Source organism: Numida meleagris, chromosome 6 (genome assembly GCF_002078875.1).
Source record: "Numida meleagris isolate 19003 breed g44 Domestic line chromosome 6, NumMel1.0, whole genome shotgun sequence".
In the NCBI taxonomy this organism is placed as follows: domain Eukaryota; kingdom Metazoa; phylum Chordata; class Aves; order Galliformes; family Numididae; genus Numida; species Numida meleagris.
This window is the reverse complement of record NC_034414.1, coordinates 28,680,006-28,705,553: the sequence shown is the minus strand read 5'-3', so window position 1 is coordinate 28,705,553 and position 25,548 is coordinate 28,680,006. Positions and strand designations below refer to the sequence as shown.

Below are 25,548 nucleotides of genomic sequence, written 5' to 3'. Positions count from 1 at the left end.
AGTACGCACTGTGTTCTCCCTTGACAATCTTCTGGTTCCTGTCGACCTGAAGAGGACCTCAGAGAATAACTAAAACCCCTTCTCTGTTTGCGCACTTCGGAATGGTTTGTGCTTACTGTATACCCCAAGAGTTTGGGGGAATAAAAGTAAGAACTACACTCCAAAAGAACATGGTGGTGGTGGTTGGTTGTTTTTAAGTAGCATAGACACAACGTAAGTAGAATATGTCTACTTTAAATAACCAAACAGATCCCAAATGAGTTAGCATGGCATACATTTAAGTACAAACATTTCACTGCCTTCGCGGTTCCAAAACCAAAGCATTCCAATTTTGCCCCCCTTTTGGGCTAGTTCTTCCCTAAAACATTCCCTGATCTGGCCATCTTCAGAACAGGCAATCAGTAAATTAACACACAATTAACTCTGGAAGAGAATTCTATTCCCATAGTGGTCTACCTGAACTGATTTAGTACAGTTCTCCTCAAAAGTTTGAAGGAAGCCAGTACATACCCTTCTGAAAGCCAACCTAGCCTTAACAGGACCTGCATAGCTCATGAAACACACTTGAACTCTCACATGCAGGGAGAAGTATTTAAAAAAATCATACCACTAAGGACTTAAACTGCAGTTTAAGTGCATTAACCTTATCAGTTGTGGACAAAGCTTAAGACCATTACAGTTCTTTCTCCTGTATGCCTCTTCAGGCCCAGTCACTGAAGAACCTACACAGCAAGTTGGCAACACTTCCAAATAGGAACATAAGATTATGCTTATTGCTTATCTGCTCAAGAAGCTGCAAGAATGACAGAAAGTAGAGAAGGCATTTCAAGAAGTTGATCGCTTTGTTGATCATGGGCAAAATGGCAGACTGTCTGAATTACACCCAGTAGATGTGCTTAGTTTGCTCTTAAAAAAAAAAAACAATAACCACCAACTCCACTGAGGTAGACTTCAGCACCCTCCTTAGGCAGCCTATTTCAGTGCTTCATTATCCTTGCCATTAGGAAGATTATCCTAATAGCTAGCCCAAGGGTGCAGTTTGACGCGGCACATAATCCCACTCCCCCTTGCCATGTGCGCCCTGCTGTTTTCCCTCCCTCAGAAGCAGCAGTGATGCAGCCAGCAGGTGAACACCTTCAAGCTGACCTGACGGAAAACCAACCCTCAGACAAACAACCTCTCTATTCCTCCCCAGTACAGATACTTCAGTCACACTTGTTTATGACTTTAAGCTGTACAAGTGCCACATTACAAACAAGGGAGAGAAGAATAGTGAATGAACTACAGGATGAAGGGGAGAGGAAAAAAGGCCTGCTGGATGTGAACATGAGTTACAGCACATTAAGATCAAACCACACCCTAAATTCTTCCTTTCTATAACTCATGACAGAGTTTTTGTCCTATTCCCAGTAGAGAAAGAAAAATTTACAGCTTCATGCAGCCACAAATAAAGTACTTTTACGTGTTTTAAGACTTGCCTCTCTACCCAGCTTCTCTTTCTGCAGATTGAACAAAATCCTTTCTTCCAGGCTTACATTTTCTTATACCTCTGATCACTATTCATACCCTCCTCACTCTCCTATGAATATTCTCTAATTAGGCCACATCTTTCCTAAAATTCAGTGCCCAAAATGGAGCACTGAGGCCCCATCAGGGCCAAACAGAGCAGAACGATTACTTCACATGCTTTATTGTATCTAGCATTAGTTACACTGCAGTCTTCCATCACATTTGGATTCTCTTCTGCATGACCACTGCCAAGTCTCCATGGTGTAGCTACAGAGTTGACCATTTTGAAATATTCTGCACAGGCCCCTATCAAGCTGCATGCCATTTTTCTCCAGGTAACATCTTAATTTTGAATTCAACTCCTATCCTCTGAAACTACTGCCACCTTTCCAAGTACAACTTCTTTTTTTTTTTTTTTTAAATTTTTCAGACATTAATTATACAGTAACTGGACCTAAGACTCCTCCTCATTCAGAACTCTATATAAAAAGGCTAAGATCAGGAACACCTCTATTTAAAACATACTTGATGCACAACTTCCTTCATTCGGAAGTAATATTCCTCTACCTTTGTGTCTGCACTATTAGGCTCATGTTCCTTTGGATTTACCTGGCAACCAAATGACAGATGAACTACCAGCACTTGCTTGCAACTCTACAAATTTACGATCATGGAGAAGCTGTTAACTTCTACATTATCTGTCAAGAGGAAAAAAAAAAAAAGAGGTGGAGAGAGAGAAAAAGAACATATGCATGGATTAAATGAGCCTCAGATTACAGCATTTCCAAGGGGTTATCTTAAAAGTACACTTTGGGGGGGGGGGGGGGGAAGGGTGTAGAGGAGGTTCTGATAAAGATACTTATGTTTCTGAGAGATAGCACACATGAAAAATGACAGTCAGATAAACAAATAGAAAGACTAATCCACCAAACATGAGGATGAGGGAAAGCAAGCTTATTAGACAGACTAAATAAATATGATTTTTAAGTTAAATTGCAGAAGGAGATGCTTGGCATATCTGAGGGAAGAAGTCAGCTGCTTATCATCGCATAGTGAATTTAATTTCCATGTGCTGACAGTCATGTATTTCTCAAACAGTTAGCAAAAAAAAAAAAATCCCACCACTTAGTACATAAAAAGTTGCAATGAGACATTGCGTCCAATTAAATCTTTCAACTCCATCCAGCAGCTAGTTTTAACAATTTCAGCCTCAGCTACACATTTCTTTTACATAGAGCTGTCTTCCTCCCTCCTGTCATTCTACAGATAGGTCTTTTCTACTTGTTACATTGTCTCCTGAGTATCCACTTCCTCTTTTCATTTCTCTTAAATTCATTTCCTTATGCCTGTCCCTTCTTATAGCACTCCAGCCCTGGAACATTAGTGTTTCTCTTTCTCTCCCTCCCTAAAGTGAGACTGTTAAGTTCCATGCAGGCAGAGCAAAAGCCCACAGACCAGCAGATCCCATCTAATTTGCTGACCTAAACTTTTTTATAGCGTCCAAAATGGCCAAATGCATATAGAGCATAGGAATATTGCAAACAAAGCAACAGATACAGTGCCACTCAAAACCACAGTTAGGAACAAAATTAGTTACTATTAAATGTGTAATCGCTAATACAAGATTTAGCGAGGTTAGGATACCAAGAACTTCTAGACATGCTTCCAAAAGGCTTGCTGAAGCTTGTCACTGAAGTTCACTCCAAAATCCTAACAGGAAAACTATCTGTAATGTAAACTCCATTTAAGCAGCTTGAAGTGTTTACGGAAACAGTAATCATTAGCCTTACAGACTTGCTTCTGGGAGATATGACCAAAAGAAAAAAAAAAGTGGGACACATACTCAAGAAAAGCATTCCAGCCAATACAGATGAGAACAGCACTAACTTGGATGCCGGCTAGCATTTAAATGGAATCAGTAGAGCCAGTATGAATGCACTGTACTTTTTTAAAACAGTTCCAATGAGGTCTAAGCTGTTAACAAGTCAATTAGCTGAGGCAGATTCCTCAATGTTGAGAATATACATATTACTTAAAACTGAACAACGGAGAAGACTGCTTGCATTCTTCCTTTTCACACACTCCAATATCCCTGTTAACTCTCTTAGCTGCTACAAGCGCAGATGGAAGTATCTAACATCTCATCCTTACCTCAGCACACTGACTATTTTGGGGGAGGACAGACCCACATGCCATCTATTCTAAGGCTTTATCTACATTTGGAAGTCTTTTGAAGCAACACTTCTACAAAATCTTCAGATTACAGGCAGCTTATATCCCTCCTTTATCTTCCTTCTGAGCTCCCCTTCTCATTGTTTTTGCCGTTTCTCAGCATTTCACAATTAAGCGTGACCCTAAAAAGTAGTGTTTTGAGTGTAATATAAACAAGGCCTCTACTAATAACAGCACAAAATTTAAGAGTATCCACAAGTCTTTTGCATTTTTTTATTCCTGAATGATGAACAAAGCACCTGCCTGTTTTTGCTAAGTCACATAAAGCATTCTAGATCTTGTGGTCACAGATAAGGCAAAACTTTGTCAAAAACAGTTACTGTAATTAGAACCTTTCATTTTCTCAGGGCACCAGTGCAAGGTCAGGCTTAAGGTAGTCTGCTCTCAATTACCCCAAATTTGTGCACTGCTAACACAAGTAACTTAAGCATCCTCTCCTCATTCATCTAGCCCTCCTTTTATTTATTTTTTTTTAAGAACATTTACTCACTACTTAGTCATCTTATGAATTTAGAAGGGTACCATCTCCTATACACTGAGGGAAACGTCTACTTCCTATAAACAATATGAACCTTTAAAGAAGTTAAAAAAAAAAAAGAGAACTGGACATGGTTTGAAAGTCTTCCTTTCATCATCGCTTCTTCACATATCCACCCAATGGGAAAAATACCTCCAATCTCTTCCTGCACCTATTTTGACTCAGGCAGTTGGACAAAACTAGTTACTGAAGTCCCTTCCAGCCCTCAACTTTGTTTGCTTCTACATAAAGGATGGATGTCAATATAGCTAAGTGCATCAGTGATATATGACAAGCCTTGAAGTGTCTCCCGAGGCTTTCCTGACCAAGAACTGAAAACTCTGATGGCCTTTCTACCACCTATTATGTAAAATAAACAGGAACAAGATATGTGCTCTTCATAGCACTTTACAACAGAAATGCATAGCTCTGCCTGCTGCTGGAGAAGGACCAGTACAAACCAGTATGCCAGATCTAGCACATCTGAGAGCTTTAGATGAATCACTACTCCCCCAACACAAAAGAGTGCATACATACATCCACATGACAAATGGATGCATACTTTAAAAGTTGTGAACACAACTGGATACAAGATTCCCCAAGAGTAATGCTTATTCCAAAAGTCACTGGACTCCAAAGTTTTTCAGTTAAAAAAGTTAAACTGAGGAAGGTCTTAGTATGTCAGTATGTCAGTTTGACTACACAGGGGTATACTTTGGTGATTCCATTTCACCCTTGCTGATAACAGCCACACTAACTTTTTGCTAATCCCGACGTTACTCCCGGAGCCATCACTGCTACCTTTGTGCGACAGATGCCGCCCTGCCCAACAGACACAGATGAGGCAGTGCACAGCCCGCAGCCATGCCCTTACCAATTCGCCCAGCCCTGCTGCTGCTCGCAGCCCACCCACAGGAGTCTGAGGAACACCGGGACGCCTGGGCAGCTGCCCGAGGCCGTCACTCAGAGGGAGAAACCGCTCCTAACAAAGCTGCCGAGGCCTCACGCCCAAGAGCCGGGCGATTCCCCGAAGCCGTCCCCCCGCACGGCAGCGAGCGGCGGGCCTAGGCCGCGGGAGGGCGGGCAGGCCCCGGGCACGGGGGGAGGGGGTGGGGGGGGCTTCCTCCGCCCCCTTCCCCCGAAGGCGACGGGCTCCCCCGCGGCCTGCAACGGACACCGCGACGGCAGCGGCCTCAGCCGGGCCGGCAGCCCCGAGGGGCTTTGCCCCGGTCGAGGCGGGGTCCCCCAGGGGAGCGCGACGGCCCCTCGAGGCCGGGATAGGCCCTCGATTCCCCGGCCTGTCGCTGCGAGCCGCCCGAGGAGAGCGCGGCCTGCAGTGCCCGGCCAGGCCCCGGCCTGAAGTTGCCCGCTTTCCGCCGTCACCCCCGCGGGCCCGAAGGCGGGGAAGGAGGAAGAAGCACCTGCGCCGAGCGCTGCCGGGTTGGGGGCTGCTGAGCCCCGCAGCCCCGCCCCGGCGAGGAACGGGGTGCAGAGCCCCGGAGCCTTCCCCCCTCGGTGCCACAGCTGATGCCAAGCCCTCGCCGCCCTCACCTGACAGCATCCCCCTCCCCGCCAACCCCAGCCCCGCGGGCTGCTGAAGAGCCCTAACCCCCCTCCTCAAAAAGAAAACATCACCACGAAAATAATCCCCCTGCCCCCAGCACCCTGAACGGGAGGAAGGAGGGAGGACGAACAAAATAAATGCTCCTCTCCTTCCCCAAAAGATGGGGGGAGGTTGGAGGTGTGGGGTGCCAGTTCCCAAACCCCGCTGCACCCCCTCCCCGCAGTCCCTGGCCACCGCTGCTGACCCTGCTCCGGGCGGGTGCTGACCAATGTCACTCGGTTTCCTCCGCAGTTTTGTGTCCCCTCCCCAAATATATATATATATGTATATATATATATATATATATAAATATAAAAAGGGGTGAACCCAAACGATTCAGCAAATAAAAGGGCAACCCCCAGCCTCCCCCCCGCCAGCGTCCTGGAAACACTCACATAAAAACTTTGTCCACGGCTGCCCCCCTAGCTCCCCTCCCCAGCAATAACAGCAGAATTTAAAACCTGTCAACCATTTTAGGTCCCCACTTGGGGAGCACCGTTCCGGGCCGGCTCCGGGCACGGCTGCGGGCGCCGCGGCTCCCCCCGGGCCGAGGGGAGCGGCCGGGAAGGAGGATGCTTCGCGGGGAGGGGGCGGTGGGAAAGGGGCGAGGACCGGGGAGCGCCCGCTTTACCTGAGACCAGCCACTGGCCTCCATTGTTGGAGAATTCAATGGCATTGACACAGCCGAAGTGGCCCAGGAGGTCCTTCTTGTAGAGGTTTCTGCAGCCCCGCAGGCGTCGCCGCTGGAAGTCGTGGGTGAGCAGGGGGTCCCCCTCCAAGCCCCGCTGGGACAGGAACCCCACCACGGAGCGCATGCTGCCCCCCCGGCCGCGCCTCTTCATGCTGCCGCCGCGCCGCTCCCCGCCGCTCCTTCCCCGCCGCCCCTTCCCCCGCCGCCGCCGCCTCCCCTCCCCCGCTTCCCCCCTTGTTATGGTTATGATGATTTTTCTTTAGCCAGCCATGGCAGAGAGGTGTTAGACACTCCGCCGCTTCCTGATCCCGCTGGCTCCTCCCCGCTCCCCTCAGCAGCTGATCCTCAGCTGCAGCCCGCGCCTCCCCGCCGCCGGCCCGGCTCTAACGTCGCGCCGCCGTTTTTAACTCCGTAGCGGCGCGGGGGGGCGCCGAGAAACTCGCAGCTCTCGGGACTCCCCGCCGCCAACGGGCAGGTGCCGCCGCGGACGGGCACGGCCCCGGGTCGCTCATTGTGGCGCTCCCCTCTCCTTGTTTTAAGTTCTACTCCCCACCGCATCCCTTCTGGAAGCCGGCCCGGCCGGAGGAGGCGAGGAGCTGCCCCGTCCGCCTGCTCCGAGCTGCCGGCTCGAGGGGGAAACCGAGGCATGGCCGAGCAGGAGCCGGAGGGGCGTGAGGAGAAAGTGTGCTCCTGGCACTAGGCTTCGTCCTCCCCTAACCTTGAGCAACTTCTGTGAGATTTCCAGCAGTGTGTCTGCAGGAACTTACTGATTTTAAGTTTTTGTAGGGCTCTACGTGGTCTGGCTGCTTGCCCTCTCTGCCCCCCCCCACCTCGCTCAAATGGTGCTGAGGAGAGGAGGATGCCCTTTGTTCATGCACTCAGGACTCTGCTCTAGAGGAAACACCGGTGAATCTCGTTCTCTTCAGCAACAGCAGAACCCTAAAAGGCAGCTGGTTAAACAGGTGGAACTGAGCCATGTTGTTCTTCATTGGTTCATGACACCCTCACCTGTGTTTTTGTGAGGAAAAACTCTGTCCTTCCTCCTGTGAAGACAGGACTGTGCCCTCCATGTTTAACCCCTGATGTTAAGTGAGGGCAACGGGAGCATCACCTAGTAAGTGGCTGCTGTGAGGTGTGGCCCACAGGCCCCTACACACGAGGTACATAGTCACACAGCACGAAACTCTGAGGTCTCGATTTCCCCACAGGTGCCTGCGAACTGGCACCTAGGGAAGCTGTGGTTTGGGAAGGTGAGGCCTGACAGTCCTGGCCTGCCCTGTGCGGTACTGTGCTGACTGAGAACTGTGAGTCCCCAAACTTTAAAACAAACAAACCAAACCTCTTCCTGACGCAAACTGTGGTGTGGCAGCAGCACCTGGTGCTGCTGGGCTGCTGCCATGTTCAGGGGCAGGTTCTCAACAGGGGCTTAAGTGATTTCACTAGAGAAAGTGGAGTGCTTGGGATTCTCCTTTGTTAGGACTACAGAAAAAAACACCTGTAAGCCATGCTGTTTAGTTAGCATCACTATCACCTTACTTTTAACATATAGCAAAACAAAGTAACAAATTTTTGTCTTCTAATGAAAGTTTAAAAATTACTGAACACCTCTTATATTTCAGCTTCTCCATGTGTGATATCAATAGGTATAAAGATCAGAACTTAAAGGTTCATTAAAGATACAACAATAATAAAAGGGGAATATCCAGATACAGTCTATTAAATGTTTTCTGTTGGGATGATGGTTAACAAAGTTTATATGGAAGTGGAAACCAAGAACACTTAATCTTTCCTGCAACTGAGCAGCTCAGTTCCAGCTGTGGAGAGCCAGCTATTGCAAGGTAAAGTGCGTAGCAAGCCTTGGTGTAGAGAGGCAGGGGCCCTGTCTATTGTGATTTGTGTTTATTACCCTAGCTGCAGACACAGGTGAATTGTACTGGTATAAATCCTACTTTGTTGCTCTTTTCCTTGCATGCTATGAAATTCGACAGCATTACAATTACATCAGAAACTGTTGTTTATTTCTAAATTCCCAGCATAGGTTAGTGATATTGTATTTTTCTACCTATAGACTCTGAACTGACTCCAGCAGTTTGTATTCCATTCTCTCCTCTGTAGTTCCCATGCAGCTTGCATCACTGTATGATCTGAGAGCTTTCCAGAAATACATTACGTAATGTGGCTGTCACTTCTGTCACATGTGGTTCGTTTTCTCTCCTTTCCTGAAGTATTGGGTAGGTCGGATATTTTTTGTTTCTATACTGAAATAAATAGATGTAAGAACCTTTCATTTGTGATACAGCATAATAAAATCTCCAGAGGTTTTCCTCCATGTACTGAATCTAGTCTCTAGGAAGGCTGTGTACTTGCATGGTCAGATGTAAATAAATAAAATTACTTCCTAAAACTCCATTGCCAGGATTTTCAGGAAAGGTTTCACCGAGCTTTTTTAATCACATTTTTAAGCAGTCAGAAAGAAGTTATCGTGTTGTCAGAATTTGAAAGATAACCAGTAGCAGATTGCCTGCCTTTTTTGCTAAATACAATATTCTTTCAAGACCATGTAGATTAAAACTGTGCTGGTAAGCATTTCTTTTGCATTGCATTCTGATTCCCTTGTTTGAATTAATTTTGAAAATATTTAACACTTAAGAAAATCACTGTTACCTGTACTGTGGTAATACTTTTCTCTGAAAATAACATGTTGCTGTGTTAGTGCCTGAATGCTGAAATCTCATCAGAACGCACACACAATAGGTCTGAATCATGCTGGAGTGGCATCAATGAAGTGCCTTTTTCCAGCTCAGTGAGAAAATTCTGCAGCCTGGAATGGAACTGAGGTATGGACAGTCAAACCAACTCAGCTTCCACAGATTACTATTTTGTGGGACATATTTTCACGTAGGGAGCTGTACTGGGACTGTTTGAATACTGTGGGCCAAACTGGCCTAAGTTGGGCCAGACTGCAGATTTGGCAGGATAGTTCAGCGTTTGTTTGTACTCACTGCTTAAGCAGCTGAATTTTGTAGGATGTTTGTAGTCTCCATGCCTCAGAAGCAGCACGAAATAAAGCATAAAAATGTTTTGATTGTATCTTTAACAAGTGGACAATACAAAGGAGGAGCTAACTGAAAAGGAAATGGGAGATAATGAACAGGGAGTGACTTTCTGTAGAGGCTTTTGGAAATGTAGATGAGTAAATAATGTTTGATGCAATACAGAACAAGGAACTATCAGAATGCTTCCAACGGAGAAGTGATGTGGTCAGAGTAATTATCTACATAAATAATCTTAGGCTGTGGTTTCAGGGTTGCTAATTCTAGGCCTGTGTACAGTCAGATCTCCCAGCACTGCTAAAATAGTCCAGACCAGGTATAGCCATGATGTCACATTGTTCTCACATCAGTTTGTGCCCATTCTACAGTCCTTCCTCTGCCTCTGCAGGGACTAACAATACCTGTTGTTGTTTGAATGTCTGCTGGTACAAAATTATCCCATCGACATTTCTACTGATGAAATTTAAATTGGCAGAATGAGTTAAAATTGCATTAGTGGTTTCTATTTGATGGCTGTGGTGTATTTGATCGTTAATGGGAGGACTATAGTCAGCTTTACTGTACTGTCCAATCATGGCATTTACAACAGTTAAAGGCTGTTGTGTTATGGGCTGCGCTGGTTAATGCTAGAGGGAAAGGTGTTTGGAGCAATTCAGGAATGGGAGAAAAAGACCTAAGCAAAGGTCTTGGTTGTGTGGATGGATCAAAGGACCTTGTCTTACAAATGCCTTGTAGCAGAAGTCTAAATTTAGGCATACCCTGGTTGCTAGGATCTACAGAGAGTTCTCAGCCAGAGCTAGAAGTTGACACAGAAACTTGAAATGGATGGTAGACTGGTGGTGTTATCCACAGATACGCACAAAGAAGAGGACATTCAGGGAAGAGCAAGAACCATGCTCTAGTTTTGCTGAGCTACAGAAAGCTAGTCATCCACAGAAGAGAGAAAATGGCTATGATTTGAGTTTGGATAGATGACTCTGGGGAAAGGAGCAGATCTGTAAATCATCTGCATAGAGATGGTACTTGTATTTCAGACAAGATAACTCTTAAAAAACGTGGGAGGATAAAAGCAGAAGACCAAGGACACAGCTCTGTGACGCAGCATGAGGAGAATCTGTCTAAGAACACTTGAAAGGAAGGCTAAATAGGTAAAATAAGATTTAAAATGAAGCATGCTTAATTGTGTCAGGTCAAAGACAGTGAGGTTTAAATACATTTTTCTGAGCTCTGCTGAGCCTTTGAATGACTTTGGTTAGTCCACAGTGGAAATGGAGAAGTTACTGGTAGTTAGCTGTCTATGGAACAGTCTACGATTGCATCGGAGAGACAGGCAGAGAGGGAGATGGGGCAGGGTAAAGGCTTTTATTTATTGAGAACAGGCTTGATTTTTTTATTTTTATTTTTTTTTCGAGTGCTGGGAGGTATGGGGCGATAGAAGGAAAAGGAGAGCGAGTCAAGAAGATGATGTCATATTTTATCCATAACAGTTTTTTTTTTTTAATAAATTAGCTTATTGAGTTTATTCCCTCTAGCAGAAATTTAGATAGCTTCTGGGATTTTCTCCTTTTGCTTATTCATTCATTTCACAGAGCTGAAAGGTGGGAAGAACAAGCACCATTCTCCCAAACGTCACCCCTTGGGGCTGTTTAGCTAAAGATGTAACTTTAACATGCAGCTGAGCCAATTTAATGACTTGTAGCTTCTGTAAGGAGGATTTTCTTTTCCTGGCTTTGTACTGATGCTGCTACTCATTGGACCTGTTTGTCTACCACTTTGCAGAGTTCGTTTGGCTCATGGAAGTGTCCTGTTGAGTGCCAAAATCAGCACAGGCCAGTCAGGAGTGTGTAGCTGGGAGCAGAGTTCTGGGATATATAGGGGATATCACCTTCCCAGCAACCATGAGCTGAGGCCAACTTACTGCATCTTCTGGAACTCAGCCACCGAGGTAAGTTGATCAGCTCTTCAAGAAACGGAACTGTGAAATTCCTCTCTCTATTCCTACGTATGCAGTGAAAGAGTTGGCAATTAATGAACAAATATGTTGTTGATGATTCATGTTAATACAACTCATCCTCATGGGATCAATCTGGCAGCTCACACCTCTGAGAGCAGACCAGATTCTTTGCAAAACATGCAAACTCCGGCAGATTCCTGCACTGAGTTGCAGCTGATTCATCTTTTGGCTTAGGATGTAGTTTCTCTGAGATCTGGCTCTATGTTGAGCAGTCCAAGGAGTTAAACCACAAGAAAACTCTATTTTTTGCTGTTAGCTTTCTGTTCACTAAATTCCTTGAATCAAACTGGCACCAGTGTTTGTAGAAGTGAGGCAGCAGAAGGAAGGCTACAGGTAAAAGAGGGAAGCAGAATTGTTTTTTCAACCAGGGGCTAAAGATTCCATCTACCTTGTTGCATTGTGAAACAGCCTTTAGGATGTGGCTTGACAGCTGATTTTAACCTGATCTCATTCTGACTTTTGACAAAAGAAGTGGTCCTACTACTTCCCTGATACCAGCCTTATTAAAACAAATCCTGCTCAGAATGACTTGTTTGAATATGTAGTCATGGGGTTAGTAGCATCTACACGAGGAAGATAAATGACATTAGGAGTTGAAATGTGAGTTTGGCTTTCTTATGTAGCTTTGGATGGGGCCCCAAATGGAGTGTTATTAATGAGCTAGTGGGGACTACATGCAGCTCTCTACTCATTGTCTGCTAACAGCAATTTAAGTCTTGACTGGAGCCTCTTTCCTTTGATATTCCACTATCATTGATTTTCCTTTGAACACTGAGTCATTTACTCTACTCTTCCCTCTGTTAAAGGATGAGCTAATGGGATTATAAAAATATTTTTTTTTTCTGTGATCAGCAGAACAAGTGAAGCCTGGTTTCCTATGGACTTGTCCTGATGTGGCACTGCTGTGTGGATTCTCTGATGTATATTAAGCAGTGTCTGCGCATGCTTGCCATTTTATCAGTGGCAATTTTGTTAGGGTCTATCTCATTGACTCGGCTTTGCGTTTCACAGCAGTTACCTTTGAAAGCTCTATCTCTTTGTACAAATTTAGATAGAATTGGGCAATGGCTTAGACGTGCTTTTTTTTTTTTTTTTTTTTTTTTTCCAAGGAAAGGGAGGAAGAAAGGGGATCCACAGGCAGAAGTGCCAACAGGCTTCCTTAGGAAATCAGGCTAAAAATGAGTCTTCTGACAGAAATCTCTGCAAAGATCTCAGATCAGGTTCCAGGAAGAGAAGGAAAAGTAAATCTTGCTGTTTACCATGTAAAAGCTTCAGTTATCAGCTGCAACAGATTTCCTATAAGTAAGGTTATGCCAGTAGTTGGTGTTTACTCACTTGGTTGCCTTCTTGTCTTCAGCAATGTCCCCATCAGGCTTTGGGAAGTTTTTTTTTTTCTACCAGAGCACACACATGCATCAGCTACTTTCATTTATTTTTAATTTAACATTTATACTTGAATAAATCAAGTATGTAGGTACTAAGACAAGCTCTTAAAGAGACTTGTGGTTTACAGGACTCTGTTGATGTCAGTGATACCATGAAGAACAAAGGCTTTAGATGCAGCCGAAGATACAATCCCATTATTGTTCAAAAGCTATGTTAGATTGTATCTTCTCCACGGGACTTTCATTGTGTGATAAATGCTAGGGTATTTTATTTTCCCCCCTTTATGATTTCACACAAAACTCCTATTACCTTAGAAACTAAAGTAAACACTTTGTAAAAGGAAAGACTGGTCTACTTCAGATTTCTGGGTGGATGTCAGTTTATTTGCAATGGCACATTTGTAATAAACTTTGGAGATTTGTTCAGATTTGGTGGCTATTATAAGTTCCTGAGTCTCTGATAGAGTTCTTACAGATACCCTGTCCCCTCCTAACAGGGTAGCTGGGTTCTGCAGTGCAGTCACAGAGGAGTCTTCTCCCCTGTCCCTTGCTCTTAATTACATGGTCTCTGAAATAATTGTGTAGTGACCCCAGATGTTAGCTTTCTTCTCTGGACTACTTTACAGCTCCAGCTCAATTCCCTCAATCTATGCTCTTGCCATTAAGGAATGCTGATGCTGGAGCAATGGAGCAGGGAGCAGTCAGTCAGGTTTAACAGGAATCATGGTAATATCCAAATGGTGCTCCAGGTCTGCACTAGGTGATGATGACCCTGTAAAACAAAGCAGTACATGCTCTGGGGAAGGCAGGAGAATGAAGAGGGAGGAAGGAAAGGAAAGGCAGGAGAATGTCCCCACCTAACTGTGGGAAATCTTCGTTACAGGCAGGCTACTCCAGCTTGTTCTCCTGCCTGTATGCTGAATCACGTGATAGGCCTCAGAGTAGCAGGCTCCTGCCCTGTGACCCGCATTTCAGCTCCCAGCTGTGTCTGCTACACTGGCTGGCGGAGGGTGGTTGTATAAGCCATGGCCCAGGTATGGCCATGAGGGAGAAGCCCCTCTTCTTTGTGGGGATGAGAGAACCAGGTGGCAGTCACTGCAGCCTGGAAGGCTGCACTGCTCTCTAGGCCTTGGTGGATAAATACAAAAATGAAGACAATTTTTTTTCCCCCATAGAGCAAGACTGTGGGGCTTTGCAGAAAGATAGTACGGAGGAGCTGTTACTTTCAGTTAAAAGGATTTTTATGTTCAAACCAGGCAATTCAATAGAAAACAAATTTCCCGAGGTGATCCTATCAGCTGTGAGCTCTGACACCACCTCGCTGTGCTGGGCTTGGCCCCGTTTCCCAGAGCAAGCAGCAGCTCAGGCTGTGATGGATCTGCCCCACACTGAGCACTGCTCCATCTGCGCTTCCCCTGGGGACAGCCCCTGTGCCGCAGCACTCTGCTAAATGCCAGCTGCTAGGGAGCTTTAAGAAATGGAGTTTGACATGGAGTCAGAGCCATTGGAAGCAGTATTTCCTGTGGCTTTGGTGTCTCCTTTGTGCAGATGCAAATAGCTGGGAGTCTGTCAGCACAAACATTTGGAAACATGGGAAACTGTGGAGAAATGTGAAGGAATGAGGCACTCTGGTACCTCTGAGCTCCCACGGGATTGGGGCTGGGAACTTGTCTGCTGTCATCAAGGCCTCAAGGATGGTGACAGTCCCCAGCAACTGCAGCCGCTCTCGTGTGCCAGGCCGGCATCATGTCTCTGCTGTTCCCCACACGTGCTTCTCCCAAACTTTGACAGGAACGATTCCTCTACTAAACCCTTATCCCTCTCCACGTGGCTTTCCCTTTTGTTTCCCTCCAGCTTTCCACCTGTCTAATACTCGCTGCAGAGTACGCGACGCTCCCCTTTTTATTTCCCATCCTGCCTTTGTTCCTCCCTTCTCCCCGCCGCTTCCTGTTCCTCGCTACCGCTCCGCTTCCCCCAGCGGCGTAGCCCGCCGCTGCCCCGCAGCCCTCCCGCCCGGCACGGGCCGCCATCCCCACGGCCGCGCCCGCAGGCTCAGAGCAGCGGCGGCGGCACGCCGAGCCCTGAGGCCGCCCCGCCCCGGCCGGCTGCCGTACAATATGGCGGCGCCCACGGGCCGCCCGCTGCTCCAGGGAAGAGGAAGCGTCCGCCGCTCTAAGCGTCCCGGTGTGCGCCGCGGCCGCCCCGCGGGGGGTTCCTGCAGCTGGCGGCGGTCGTTCCGCGGAGACGCAGGCAGCGGACCGGCCGGCGGGGAGCCTGGGGCCCGGTGGCGGGGCCCGGCCGGGAGCGAGGGGTAGCGGTACGCGTCCCTGGAGGAGCCCCGAGCAATCGAGCGTAGCGCAGCGGGGGGAGCCGGCGGAGCAGCGGCTGCGGCCCTGCCGAGCTGAGCGGCGGCTGCGGGGCTTCGCTGCTGCCGGGATGCGTCCCGCGTACGGAGCTCGCTTCGTCCCGCTACGGACGTGGGTGCCGCGGCGCGTCTCGGAGCTCGGCACGCGTGTCACTACGTCGTCTCTGACGCCCACCTCTCTCCTTTCTCTTGGCAGGCCATGATAAAACCCGACCGCGCCGCTTCGAGAGGGTGAAGCGAAGGGTTACAAAATGCCCAGGCAGGCGGCCGTGCCCGTGGCTCTGGCGGCCCTGCTGGGCATCGCCGCGGGGGGGCTGGTCCTGTGGAAGGCCGCCCAGCGCCGGAGGGGCAGAGCCCGCAGCGGGAGCCTGCGGGAGGAGGCGGCGGGGGAGCGGCCGGAGGGGAAAGCGAGCGAGGCGGGGGGCAGGGAAGCGCTTCCCCCCTTCACATCCCCCACCCTTTCCTGGGTGGAGAGGAGCCTCGGCGCGGACATAGTGATCGTGTCGGAGCAGCAGGAGTGGGACAGGGTGGAGCCTTTGCTGAAGAAGGAGCTGGAGAAGTGGCCGGTGCTTGGAATGGACTGCGAGTGGGTGAGTGATCGGAGCGCCTCTCCTTTCGGTTGCAAATTGCCACAGGAAATCCTCTAGGGAGGGGCGAGTGGAATCCATTCCTTGCCGAATGGATACGACTTGGGCAACTGTTGAAACTGTTGTTATCTCTCGTGGCACCAGCGAAGTACCCGCTAACGGTGATTGTTCTCACATTTAAGTCTGCTGATGGTACGTTTTTAACTCGCTGGTTGTGTTCGTTTGCTGAACTGGTGTGATAAATCTGGTTCCAAACGTGCGGAAATAAATCTAGTTCCAAACTATCAAGTTGTATGGCTCGGAAGCGCTCGATGTTGTAATATCTCCCTAAATATGATTTTCTAAAAGTGGTTTGTGTTTACGCTACCTTAAGTCCGGCTATGTACTGGGAAACTATTTCTTAAAGATAACAAACCAGAAGAGGATATCTTCTTATCTGCTGATAGTGGCTAGAGCTCCCTGGCTGTCCCAGAGAGCAGGGCTCTGATTCCACTTGTGCGCTTGCCTGTGTGAGCTCTCAACGCAGATTTGGAGTCATTTATAAAGCTCGACTTAGCCATTATTTCTGGCTGGAAATTTATTCACACCACATTCAGTACTATAACCGCAGTAAAACAATGTGTTTGCCATAAGCATTTACATAGTGGGTGGCTTTGTGCTGACGGGGATTAAGGAATGTGTCTGCTCTCTTCTGCCAGCTCAGCTATGGGGGGTAAGGGTTAGGGGAGGGAAATTTCTCTTGTAGGAGTGTGGCAAGAAGTAGCTGCTGTGGGACAGATAACATAATGTTCAGGGGAAAAAAATTAGATGCGTAACAACTCTTGACTGCATAGTCAAGAGTCATAGTGTTTACTGTCTTTGGTGGTCTCTTCTGTAATTTGTTCCAGCAGTAGTATTGCCAGTAATGCTGAAACCCAGCCTGTGATTTTTGTCTTTCTTTCAGGTATCTGTGGAGGGAAAAGCAAATCCCGTATCCCTCCTACAGATGGCTTCTTCCAGTGGCCTTTGCATTCTCGTTCGGTTGCCCAAGCTTGTTGCCAGTGGACAGCCTGTCCCTAAGACCCTGCTGGACATCATGGCAAATGATGCTGTATTGAAAGTAGGAGTAGGATGCTGGGAAGATGCTTGCAAGTTACTTCAGGATTATAGCCTTCCAGTCAAAGGGAGTGTGGATCTCCGGTATTTAGCCATGAGGCAGCGGTAAGTGTCTGAAGATAGAGGCAGATTTTTCTAGTGCATCGTTTGGATTGTTTAAATGTCTAAAGGGTAGTTTCCGTGTGCTGGATGATGCCAGGCAGGTAGGTCTGGAGTTCTCAGGGTGGTATGCTCTCTTAGAGAGCATGAGCATTGACAGCAGCATCCCAAGAACACATCATGCTTGTATTCTGTGGTCTGAAAGAAAAGGAAATCTTCATGAATGTCAATCGTGTCAGTCTTCTCATGTAATACCCATAAAGGCTCTTCTGAGTATCATGCTTCAGCCTGTATAAAGTCCAAGTGCTGTGATATAATGCAGGCAGAGTGATCACCGTGTAAACAGATGTTGAGTACACTGCCTACTGGTATGAGGTAAATATGCAAGTGGCTCATAAGTGGAACTGCTGAAAGACAGGATTTCTTGAAAAGTGACTAAGACTAGTTTTAATATTATTTTGTAACAACAGTGCTTCCATTTATAGGTTACAGTTGTGATGTCATTCCTCATCCCTCCTAAAATAAAATGTTTTACTTTGAATGTTCTTCATGTTTGGTATATATGTGGTGTTAGTGAGGTGGGGCATGATTTTGCTGACCTGGTGGTGCCTTTTTATTGCAGAGGATGGACTTCTTGTCCCTAGAGGCCAGGATTCCTTTTGAGCCACTCCTGGCTCTTGTGCTCCTCAAAAAATTTCTCCAGGCCTGGCTGTTTGTTAAGCAGCCTATGAATCCCTGGGGCGGACAGTCCATCACTCAATGCCAGATCTCTCTCTTTTGGAAGCAGGTAGTTCAGAGCAAAATACTTCAACCTTAAATGTTACCAGCTCCCAGCCTTGCCTGTTTTGCATATTGCAGACACTAGATAACGTCCATCTTAGATTTGGCAATTTTAGTGGAGGGGGAGGGAGAGGGCTTGTAAAACTGACAGGCAGCTAGCTGTATGCTGTTTGAGTGGGAGTCATGCATCAAGTGCACTGTGTTCTGGCAGAATCAGGCTGCGTGAGGCCATCTGAATTTGCATGAGTGTTTATTTTTTTTCTTAATATGTTTGTTTCACTTTCTTTGTTAAAACTGAAGGAAGGATCTACTTCACAACTGCCTTAGCCTTAAGTCTTTAGCTGAGAAAGTCCTGAACTGCCCGCTTGACAAGTCTCCTCATATGCGTTGCAGCAACTGGGAGGCAGAAGAACTGACACAGGATCAGGTGTGTCTTCCACTTTAACTTAGTGTTTTGGGAGGAAAAGGAACCTTTTTATGAGAAGAGAGGCATTGTAATATGGAGATCTGTGCCGCCTTTGAGTTATTCCTCAATAGCTTCTGTGTATCTGTGATCTGAAGTCAGTTATGGACTCTCTGTCTGAGTTTCCCTCCTTTTCCATGAAGGTGATTTTCTGTAATTCTCAGTAGATTCTTGACCCTTGCTTTCTTTTAACTCAACTCTTGAAGATCTTTAAGGCAAGATCCCTGGGAGTATTTGTGCACCCAAATCCTCACTCTTTTTTTTTTTTTTTTTCCTCCAATATATAGCAGTCAGTGCAATATCAAAGAAATGCTGAAAACCAAAGCCATGCTCACCATCCTTATGCTATTATGGTTTCTCTAATTGCTCACTTTCTTCAGTCATGCCGCAGATGTCTCCAAAATCAGTGACCAGTAGAGGGAGTGACAGGACAAATAATCACGTTGAATGTTAGCAGATAGTGTGCGGGAGCACCTGTGAGCATTTCAGGTCTGACTGACCCTAAAATGTGGCCTAGGTGGTGGTATGAAAGTGTCACTTAACTGCCAGAGCTTTGTGTGGGTTTTGAAGAGAAATCAAGAGAAGATTGAGAAATCAATCCATCTCCTTGCTTTGATGGATCTAGTATTAAAGACTGATGGTGCTTTAGAGTGTTTGCCTTTTGCCAGTATGTCAATGTCTATGCTTTTCTGCAGGTTCTCTATGCTGCTAGGGATGCCCAGGTCTCAGTGGCTCTGTTCCTCCATTTGCTGGGATTTGCCTGCCTCCCTGCTACATCTGAAGGTGAAAACTCTCTTTCTGTTTGGGAAAAAATATTGAGTAAATGCCAAGGCTTGGTGGATGTCCCATTTAAAGGAAGAAAATGTGGCAGCACAGGGGAGGAGAAGAGTGGAGAGACACGCTCTCCTCAGAAAGCAAAGAATCGGAAATCTTTGGTGAACGTCCATTCTTCTGGCAGTCAGCAAGTGAGAGATCCTCGGAGGCAGAAGCGAAAGCCTCTGGGCGTGGGATATTCTGCAAGGTAAGTCTTTAAGTAAATTTTACTCCTTGAACAACAGCTGAAAACTGATTGATACTTCCTGCTCTACTCGTTAAATAAAGTGGACAGTCCAAGCTAGGGAGGGAAACACAGGTCCCAACAGTCATGAGGACCAGATCCTATTTCTGGTTTCCCAGCTTCCCTCTATTGAAAATTGGCAGGAGCACTCAGATCTGTATTAGGTCATGAAAAGATTGAGAGGATATCTTTGGTTTTTACCTTTCCTTATAACATGGAGGCATTAGCTCAGGAGCAGAGTCTCAGCAGGAGGGAGCTGGCTGCTCAGGTGACATTTACTGCCCAGCAGCTGTGCCCTCTCTCCTCCAGGGAAAAGGTGGCAACTGGGTAGAGCAGATCTTGTGAACAGGGTCTGTCTCATAAGCTGCTCCAGTTCAGAGGTGTCGAGAGACTGAGCAGACCTGAAAGATGATACGAGGTGCCAGGCAACGCGGGAAGGACCATCTGTAGCAGTGTCAAAGTGTTGCACTTCTGCGTGGGCCAGGGAGAGAGGAGGGGATGATTCTACTTTGTGCTTGCAGAAGTAGCTGTTGCTGTATTTATGATCCCCAACCAGTAGGCTCTTTTGTAGGGCAAATCCTAAATTCCTATGGCCTTTTGCTATTCAGTTGTTTTTAAATAAAACGAGTAGGAGAGGTCTCTTCAAGGTCTCTTAGTGCAGTAGGAGACATGGAGAACTAGCATGTTTGATTTTGTTTAGATGCACTCTAATAAAATGAATCACATGGATGTAGGAACTAAAATTTTCTGTGACTACCTTTATTTGGGAAGAAAAAAACATTCATTTCAGTATTTGTTTTCTCCTTTTCAAGTTTACTGGAATTGCAATGGAGACGTAATGTAGTCAGTAATACTGATTTCTTTATCAGTCATTAGCAATATTGTGTTGTACACATTAAGTCCCTTCAGATTTTTTTTTAACTTGGAACCTATGTCATAGAAAATGCAAGGACTGCACCTCATGGGAGGATTAAAATTTAAACAAAATTGCATTCCAAGCTAGACTGAGATCTTGCTATGTTTGCTTATTTATTTATTTATTATTTTTAACCGTGGTTGATTTCATGAGAGATCTGTAGACTCGTTTTTTATAGTATCTCCAGCACACTGGTTTTGTGGTAAGATTGGGTGTGATTTCAAAAGTTGTTTTCTTCTCTTCCTTTCTGTAAGCATATTTAGTTTGAATGTACTCCCATTATGATGGTGATTGAGCTGAACTGTTGATGTGCTGTGGAAAGATTCCTCCCGTGTCATTATTGTTGTTTTTGCCACCCACCCTCATGGACATCAGCAGAAATCCTTTAGCTAGATTGCATATCAATTTTTTTTTTTTAGTTGACAGAGCTCTGCTGAGTGAATATACAGTGAACTGAACAAATATTGTGTGAATTCCCAGTGCTCCAAGAGTGTTATTTTTTTTTTTAACATTGCTCTTGGGATAATGAAGTAATTGCTATTCACACTAAGTTTTAAACAAGTCATCTTGTTCAGATGTAGAAGTATGGGCTTAGGCAGCTGATGCTTGATTTGGAGGTGCCTGCATGAGTTGCAGTATGGAACACATCACTATAGAGAACTCTGTGCTATTATAGTCTCTGGAATGCTGTACTTGTTTACAGAAAATCTCCACTGTATGACAACTGCTTCCTGCATGCGCCAGATGGACAGCCCTTGTGCACTTGTGATCGCAAGAAAGCCCAGTGGTATCTGGACAAGGGGATTGGAGGTGAGCATACAATTTTTCCAGCTGGTGCTTGAAATACAGCTTTTTTGTACTGCATTTCTTTCACAAGGCATGAATTTTTGGTACCCTTTTTATTGGAAATGCTGCTCTGAATGTCTCCTTTGTTCGAGCATCATTATCCTAGATTTAAATACAAATTTGTCGTGAATGTTCTCTCTTTGTCTTTACTCTTTCAGATCTAGTTAGCACAGACCCATTTGTTGTGAAGCTGCGGTTTGAGCCTTCTGGACGTCCTGAGTCTGAAGTTGATTATTATCTGATGGTTAAAGAGAACCTGTGTGTTGTATGTGGCAAACGGGAGTCCTATATCCGGTGAGTTGCATAGTAGGATAAGAGAAAAATGCATCTTTTAAAACAGGACTGAAGTCTACATCTAGTTTGGCATCCAGCAGTTAGTTACCTGAAACATTGTGTTTATTCACATCCTGGATGGTCTATTGCTGTTTGAATGCTCCATGATCAATTGCATCTGGGTAAATTTGGCACTGAACAGGCTAACTTTCATTCTTCTTACTGAGGGAGGAACTGGCCCGTGGAGAGAACATGTATGTCTTGCAATTTTAATTACAGGGGGCAGCAGTATGTGAACGCATGCTGTTCCCATGGCATCGTGTTCTGAAAATAAATATACTATTCCTTCTAGTACTTGATCCTTAAATTTTTGAAAGGCTTAGGTGACTTAAGTCTGTGAGGTCACAACGGGAAAAAATGGAGATATGCAGAAAACCTGTGGAGAGAAATACAAGTAAGGAGTTGCGGATCCTCTTAGTGCATTGAATTGTGACTCTGGTGATCTTTGTTATCCTGACCTATAGTATTAGTTGTACTTTAGTGCAACTACAGTATTGTTAGTTGTACTTTTGTGGGCCAGAGGAGGAACTAGGGAGTAGCAGCTCCAGGCAAAGGTAGTGAACCGTCTGCTTCATCTCCAGGAAGAACATTGTTCCTCATGAGTACCGAAGGCACTTCCCCATTCAGATGAAGGACCACAACTCCCATGACGTGCTCCTTCTCTGCACCTCCTGCCATGCCATCTCCAATTACTACGACAACCATCTCAAGCAGCGGCTGGCTGAGGAGTTTGGTGCTCCCATTGGCTCTGAGGAAGGGGTGCGTCTGCTGGAGGACCCTCTGCGCAGGCAGGTGCGCTCCGGGGCCCGAGCCCTGCTGAATGCAGATAGTCTGCCCGACCCTCGAAAGGCAGAACTCCTGCAAGGCATCAAGGACTTCTTTAACACAGAAGCGGTGACCCCAGAGATGCTGCAGGAAGCAGCTGGTCTGGAAACCAGGTATAACAAACCCAACTGTAGATGTAACATTTTAGTCATTTATGTTAGCATGTAAATTCAAAGAAAGGAAGTCAACGCAAAGAGCTTTGGGTAAATATGAATGGAGTAAAACAAATTAAAATCCAGCAACATTTGCAGAGCTGATGTTCATACATGCTGACGTTTTCCCTCTAAGCCTTTAAATGAAAAAAAGTTGAGACTCGTTGCTGGTCTCCTTGGGATATGATATACCTTCAATAAAATTATATCAAGTTAAGTAATTTCTGAATTTGAGACTAGTTGTTGTTCTGCACAGGAAAAATAAGCCTCTAAAAACACAAGTTTATCACTTGTATAAACCTGTAGAGTCTGGATTTATAGTACTCCGATAAACTTAACTGGAAATCAAGGAGAGGAAGAAGATAATTGTCTGTACTGTATGAGTCTCTAAGTAGACAGATGCACCCTGGATTTCTTCCTGTGTTTTTGTTTGACAGTCTTCTCCCCCAACCCTGGCAGTGGTATATGGACTGCAGCCCTTGGTTTTTTGTTTTTTTTTTCCTCTTTCCATTTATTTTCCAGAAATCTCCTTCTGTTCTTACTCACCCCCTCTTCCCTTCCACTGTTTTCTGCTCCTTTTCAAGAGCACATCAGAGTGGGAGACTGAAAGACTTCATACCAGAAGTCTCCTCTCCTCCTCTTTCTCTCAGCCTTGCCAGATACCTTTTAACTAGTATCTGGTCTCTCACTGCATGAAGGTATTTTCTCCTTGTTAAGCTCACTGTTGTTATGTGACAATGTTACATCTCAGTGCATATCCAGGCAAGGAATCCAATGGGCAGGATTGAGGCTCTGGAGCAGCATATTGTTCTTGCCTTGGAAATTTGCAGTCTGTCTCCTGAGGAGCTTGTAATGGGCCTTGAGAGCTTTATTTAGTATTGCTATAAAAGAATAACGCTTTCTCATTTCAAAGAACCGGACTTCCCACTGTAGCTGTGTTCCAGAAAGCAGTCTGGCACTGAAGCAAAGTTTAATTCTCCCTCCTGGGTCTCCTCCTGGTTAGCTTACCGTGTGGCTGTAATTAAACCCTGCAGCTGAAGGGACCTTCAGCATCTTGCTGTTCCTTTCAGATGAGTCTGGAGTCTGACAGTGGGCTTGTGTGAAAATAAACTCTGCTTTTGTCCTGGCAGGATCTGCAATGAGAGCTACATGCCACATGGACTGAAGGTGGTACAGTGTTGTGCTAAAGGAGGCCTGCGCTCCCTTATGCAGTTGGAGAGACGCTGGCGGCAGCATTTCTTGGACAGCATGCAGCCCAAACACCTCCCAGAGCAGTGGTCAGTGGACCACAACCACACAAAGCTGATCCGAAAGTATGGGGAGGATCTTCAGATCGAGCTGTCGTGAAACTAACTTCCTGGACTTAAGATAGTGTCTAATGGATGTATGTAACTGAAGGTGGAAAGACTATTTTTATTTGTTTCTCCACTAACATGAAAGCCTGGCTTTGTGAACAGGCAGCAGTGGGTCTGCCAGAGTTGGCATTTGACAAAGAGTTAATCCGCTGACTTGAATTTTATCAGGTGGCTTGGAATTTTTAATTCTAGACTGTCACTGGCTAGTTCAGTGCAGGAATGATATGCTAAGGGTTTTTTTCTGCTCTAATTGATTATTGGGAGTTATTTTCTATCCCTGGGATGTCTGGTGCCTCCAGACCCTCTCTTTTAACATAGAGCACAATATGTGAACATTTCCAGGTGTTCAAGAAGTAGATGTGCACCTTGGCTGCACCACCAGCATCTCCCGATAATAAATCTTTCTTTGTTTTCAGTGCAGTTGTACTCACATGAGTTCTTCCTGGAGAAGATGCCCCACTAGAGAGAAATTCCTTGTTTGGAAGTAGCAAAGAAACCTTACTTTTTTGATTTTTTTTTTCCAGATTCTGCAGTTTTTGTGGCATTGCAGTAGGCCTCAGTGAATTTCCTGTTGCCTGAGGAGAAGTGATACTGTTTGACACTGGCAGTGTGGAAGCATCTATGTTGAGCCTTTCTTTAAAAGAGCTTCCAGCAGCACAGAGTCTGTAAAAAGTGTTTTTTCCCAATTCTACTTGTTTATCGTGAGTAGCTCTTGGCAGGTACCATTTCACATTAGAGTGAAACTCAACCAAGTGTCTTAAAAGGAATAAGAAACAAACTTTATTTAAAGACCAGCATTTTTTTTTTAAGAAGTCAGATCATGTGTGGCAGGAAACTAGAAATTCAGGTGTTCTCTTCTTGGATTTGATTTGTGGTGATGATCTGGTCATACTCTCTTCATGCCTGTTTCCCTGTCTCTAAAATGAGACTAATAGTACTTACCTATCTCACAAGGGTGTTGTGAGGATTAATTAATTAAGGTTTTTGTAAAATTCTTTGAAAACTTAAGGCAGCGTGTGCTAATTATTATTGTTGTTATTAAAAATGTGCTACTGTCTTGACTTTCTTAAATATTTGTGGTTTTTGCCTGGGGTTAGACCTTAGCTAAAATACAACTTTATAAAAATAAATACCCCTTTCTTTGAAATCAGTTTTGGTGATTTTGATTGCATGAGATTATTGTACTTCTGAATGAAACTGTGCTCAACTTCTGTAAGCCTCTGTAAAGAAGTTTCAGTATGACCCTTGGCATACTTCATGCTATGTGTAGCGCAGTTGATGCATATTTCATAATAGCTTTGGGACAGAATCCTGGACTTGCTGTGTTTATGGTGGGAAGTCTCCACTATCAGATAATTCAAGAAATTTCGCAGGCCAGGGGTGAAAAGCACCCCTGTAGCAGAGCCTGTTTAAGATAAAGAGCCATGGAGAAGTGGCGTGTTTATGCCATCCTGGAGGAGCTGCAGTAGCAGCCTGGGCAAAAGGAATCAAAGATTCATGATAAATATTTCTTATCACAGAACTGCAAATGAGACCAGTCTCATTATAAGGGAAATTTCATACCTTTCCTTCACCCTTGGCAGATCTATCCAAAGGTGTACTGTTTCTGTGCTCATTCACGTAGCTGATGGTAATCTCAGCAAGACCGTCCTGTCTACAGCAGCAGCTTGG

At 45.6% G+C, this 25,548-nt stretch overlaps 2 protein-coding genes and 1 long non-coding RNA gene across 6 annotated transcripts in view; 1 reads left to right on the top strand and 2 right to left on the bottom strand.

The window, feature by feature from the left end:
* The window catches only part of DCAF5 (DDB1 and CUL4 associated factor 5), a 69,858-nt gene extending 61,728 nt beyond the window's left edge, over positions 1–8,130 (bottom strand). The window contains exon 1 of one of the 2 annotated variants that reach the window (XM_021401430.1): positions 6,493–8,130. In XM_021401430.1, coding sequence (XP_021257105.1) covers positions 6,493–6,703 — 211 coding nt within the window. In that variant the 5' untranslated portion in view covers positions 6,704–8,130. Of the gene's footprint in view, positions 1–5,132; positions 5,268–6,492 lie in introns of those variants that run through there. The other variant, XM_021401431.1, reaches the window with a different exon arrangement.
* EXD2 (exonuclease 3'-5' domain containing 2) lies at positions 11,152–25,027 on the top strand. 3 transcript variants are annotated; one of them, XM_021401434.1, is made up of 9 exons: positions 11,152–11,550; positions 15,566–15,959; positions 16,900–17,156; positions 18,231–18,357; positions 19,089–19,414; positions 21,070–21,176; positions 21,371–21,506; positions 22,127–22,483; positions 23,653–25,027. In XM_021401434.1, the coding sequence occupies exons 2-9, from the start codon at positions 15,621–15,623 to the stop codon at positions 23,867–23,869; spliced, it is 1,866 nt and encodes a 621-aa protein (XP_021257109.1). In that variant the 5' UTR covers positions 11,152–11,550; positions 15,566–15,620; the 3' UTR covers positions 23,870–25,027. The 3 variants fall into 3 exon arrangements, with proteins under 3 accessions (XP_021257109.1, XP_021257107.1, XP_021257110.1); XM_021401432.1 differs by lacking the exon at positions 11,152–11,550 and adding an exon at positions 15,180–15,321 and having other exon boundaries at positions 23,653–25,024; XM_021401435.1 differs by lacking the exon at positions 11,152–11,550 and adding an exon at positions 15,343–15,481.
* On the bottom strand, positions 13,358–14,992 carry LOC110400987. Its single transcript, XR_002440189.1, has 2 exons — positions 13,862–14,992; positions 13,358–13,776 (listed from the first exon to the last, which is right to left on the bottom strand). It is a non-coding gene; the product is annotated as an uncharacterized LOC110400987 (long non-coding RNA).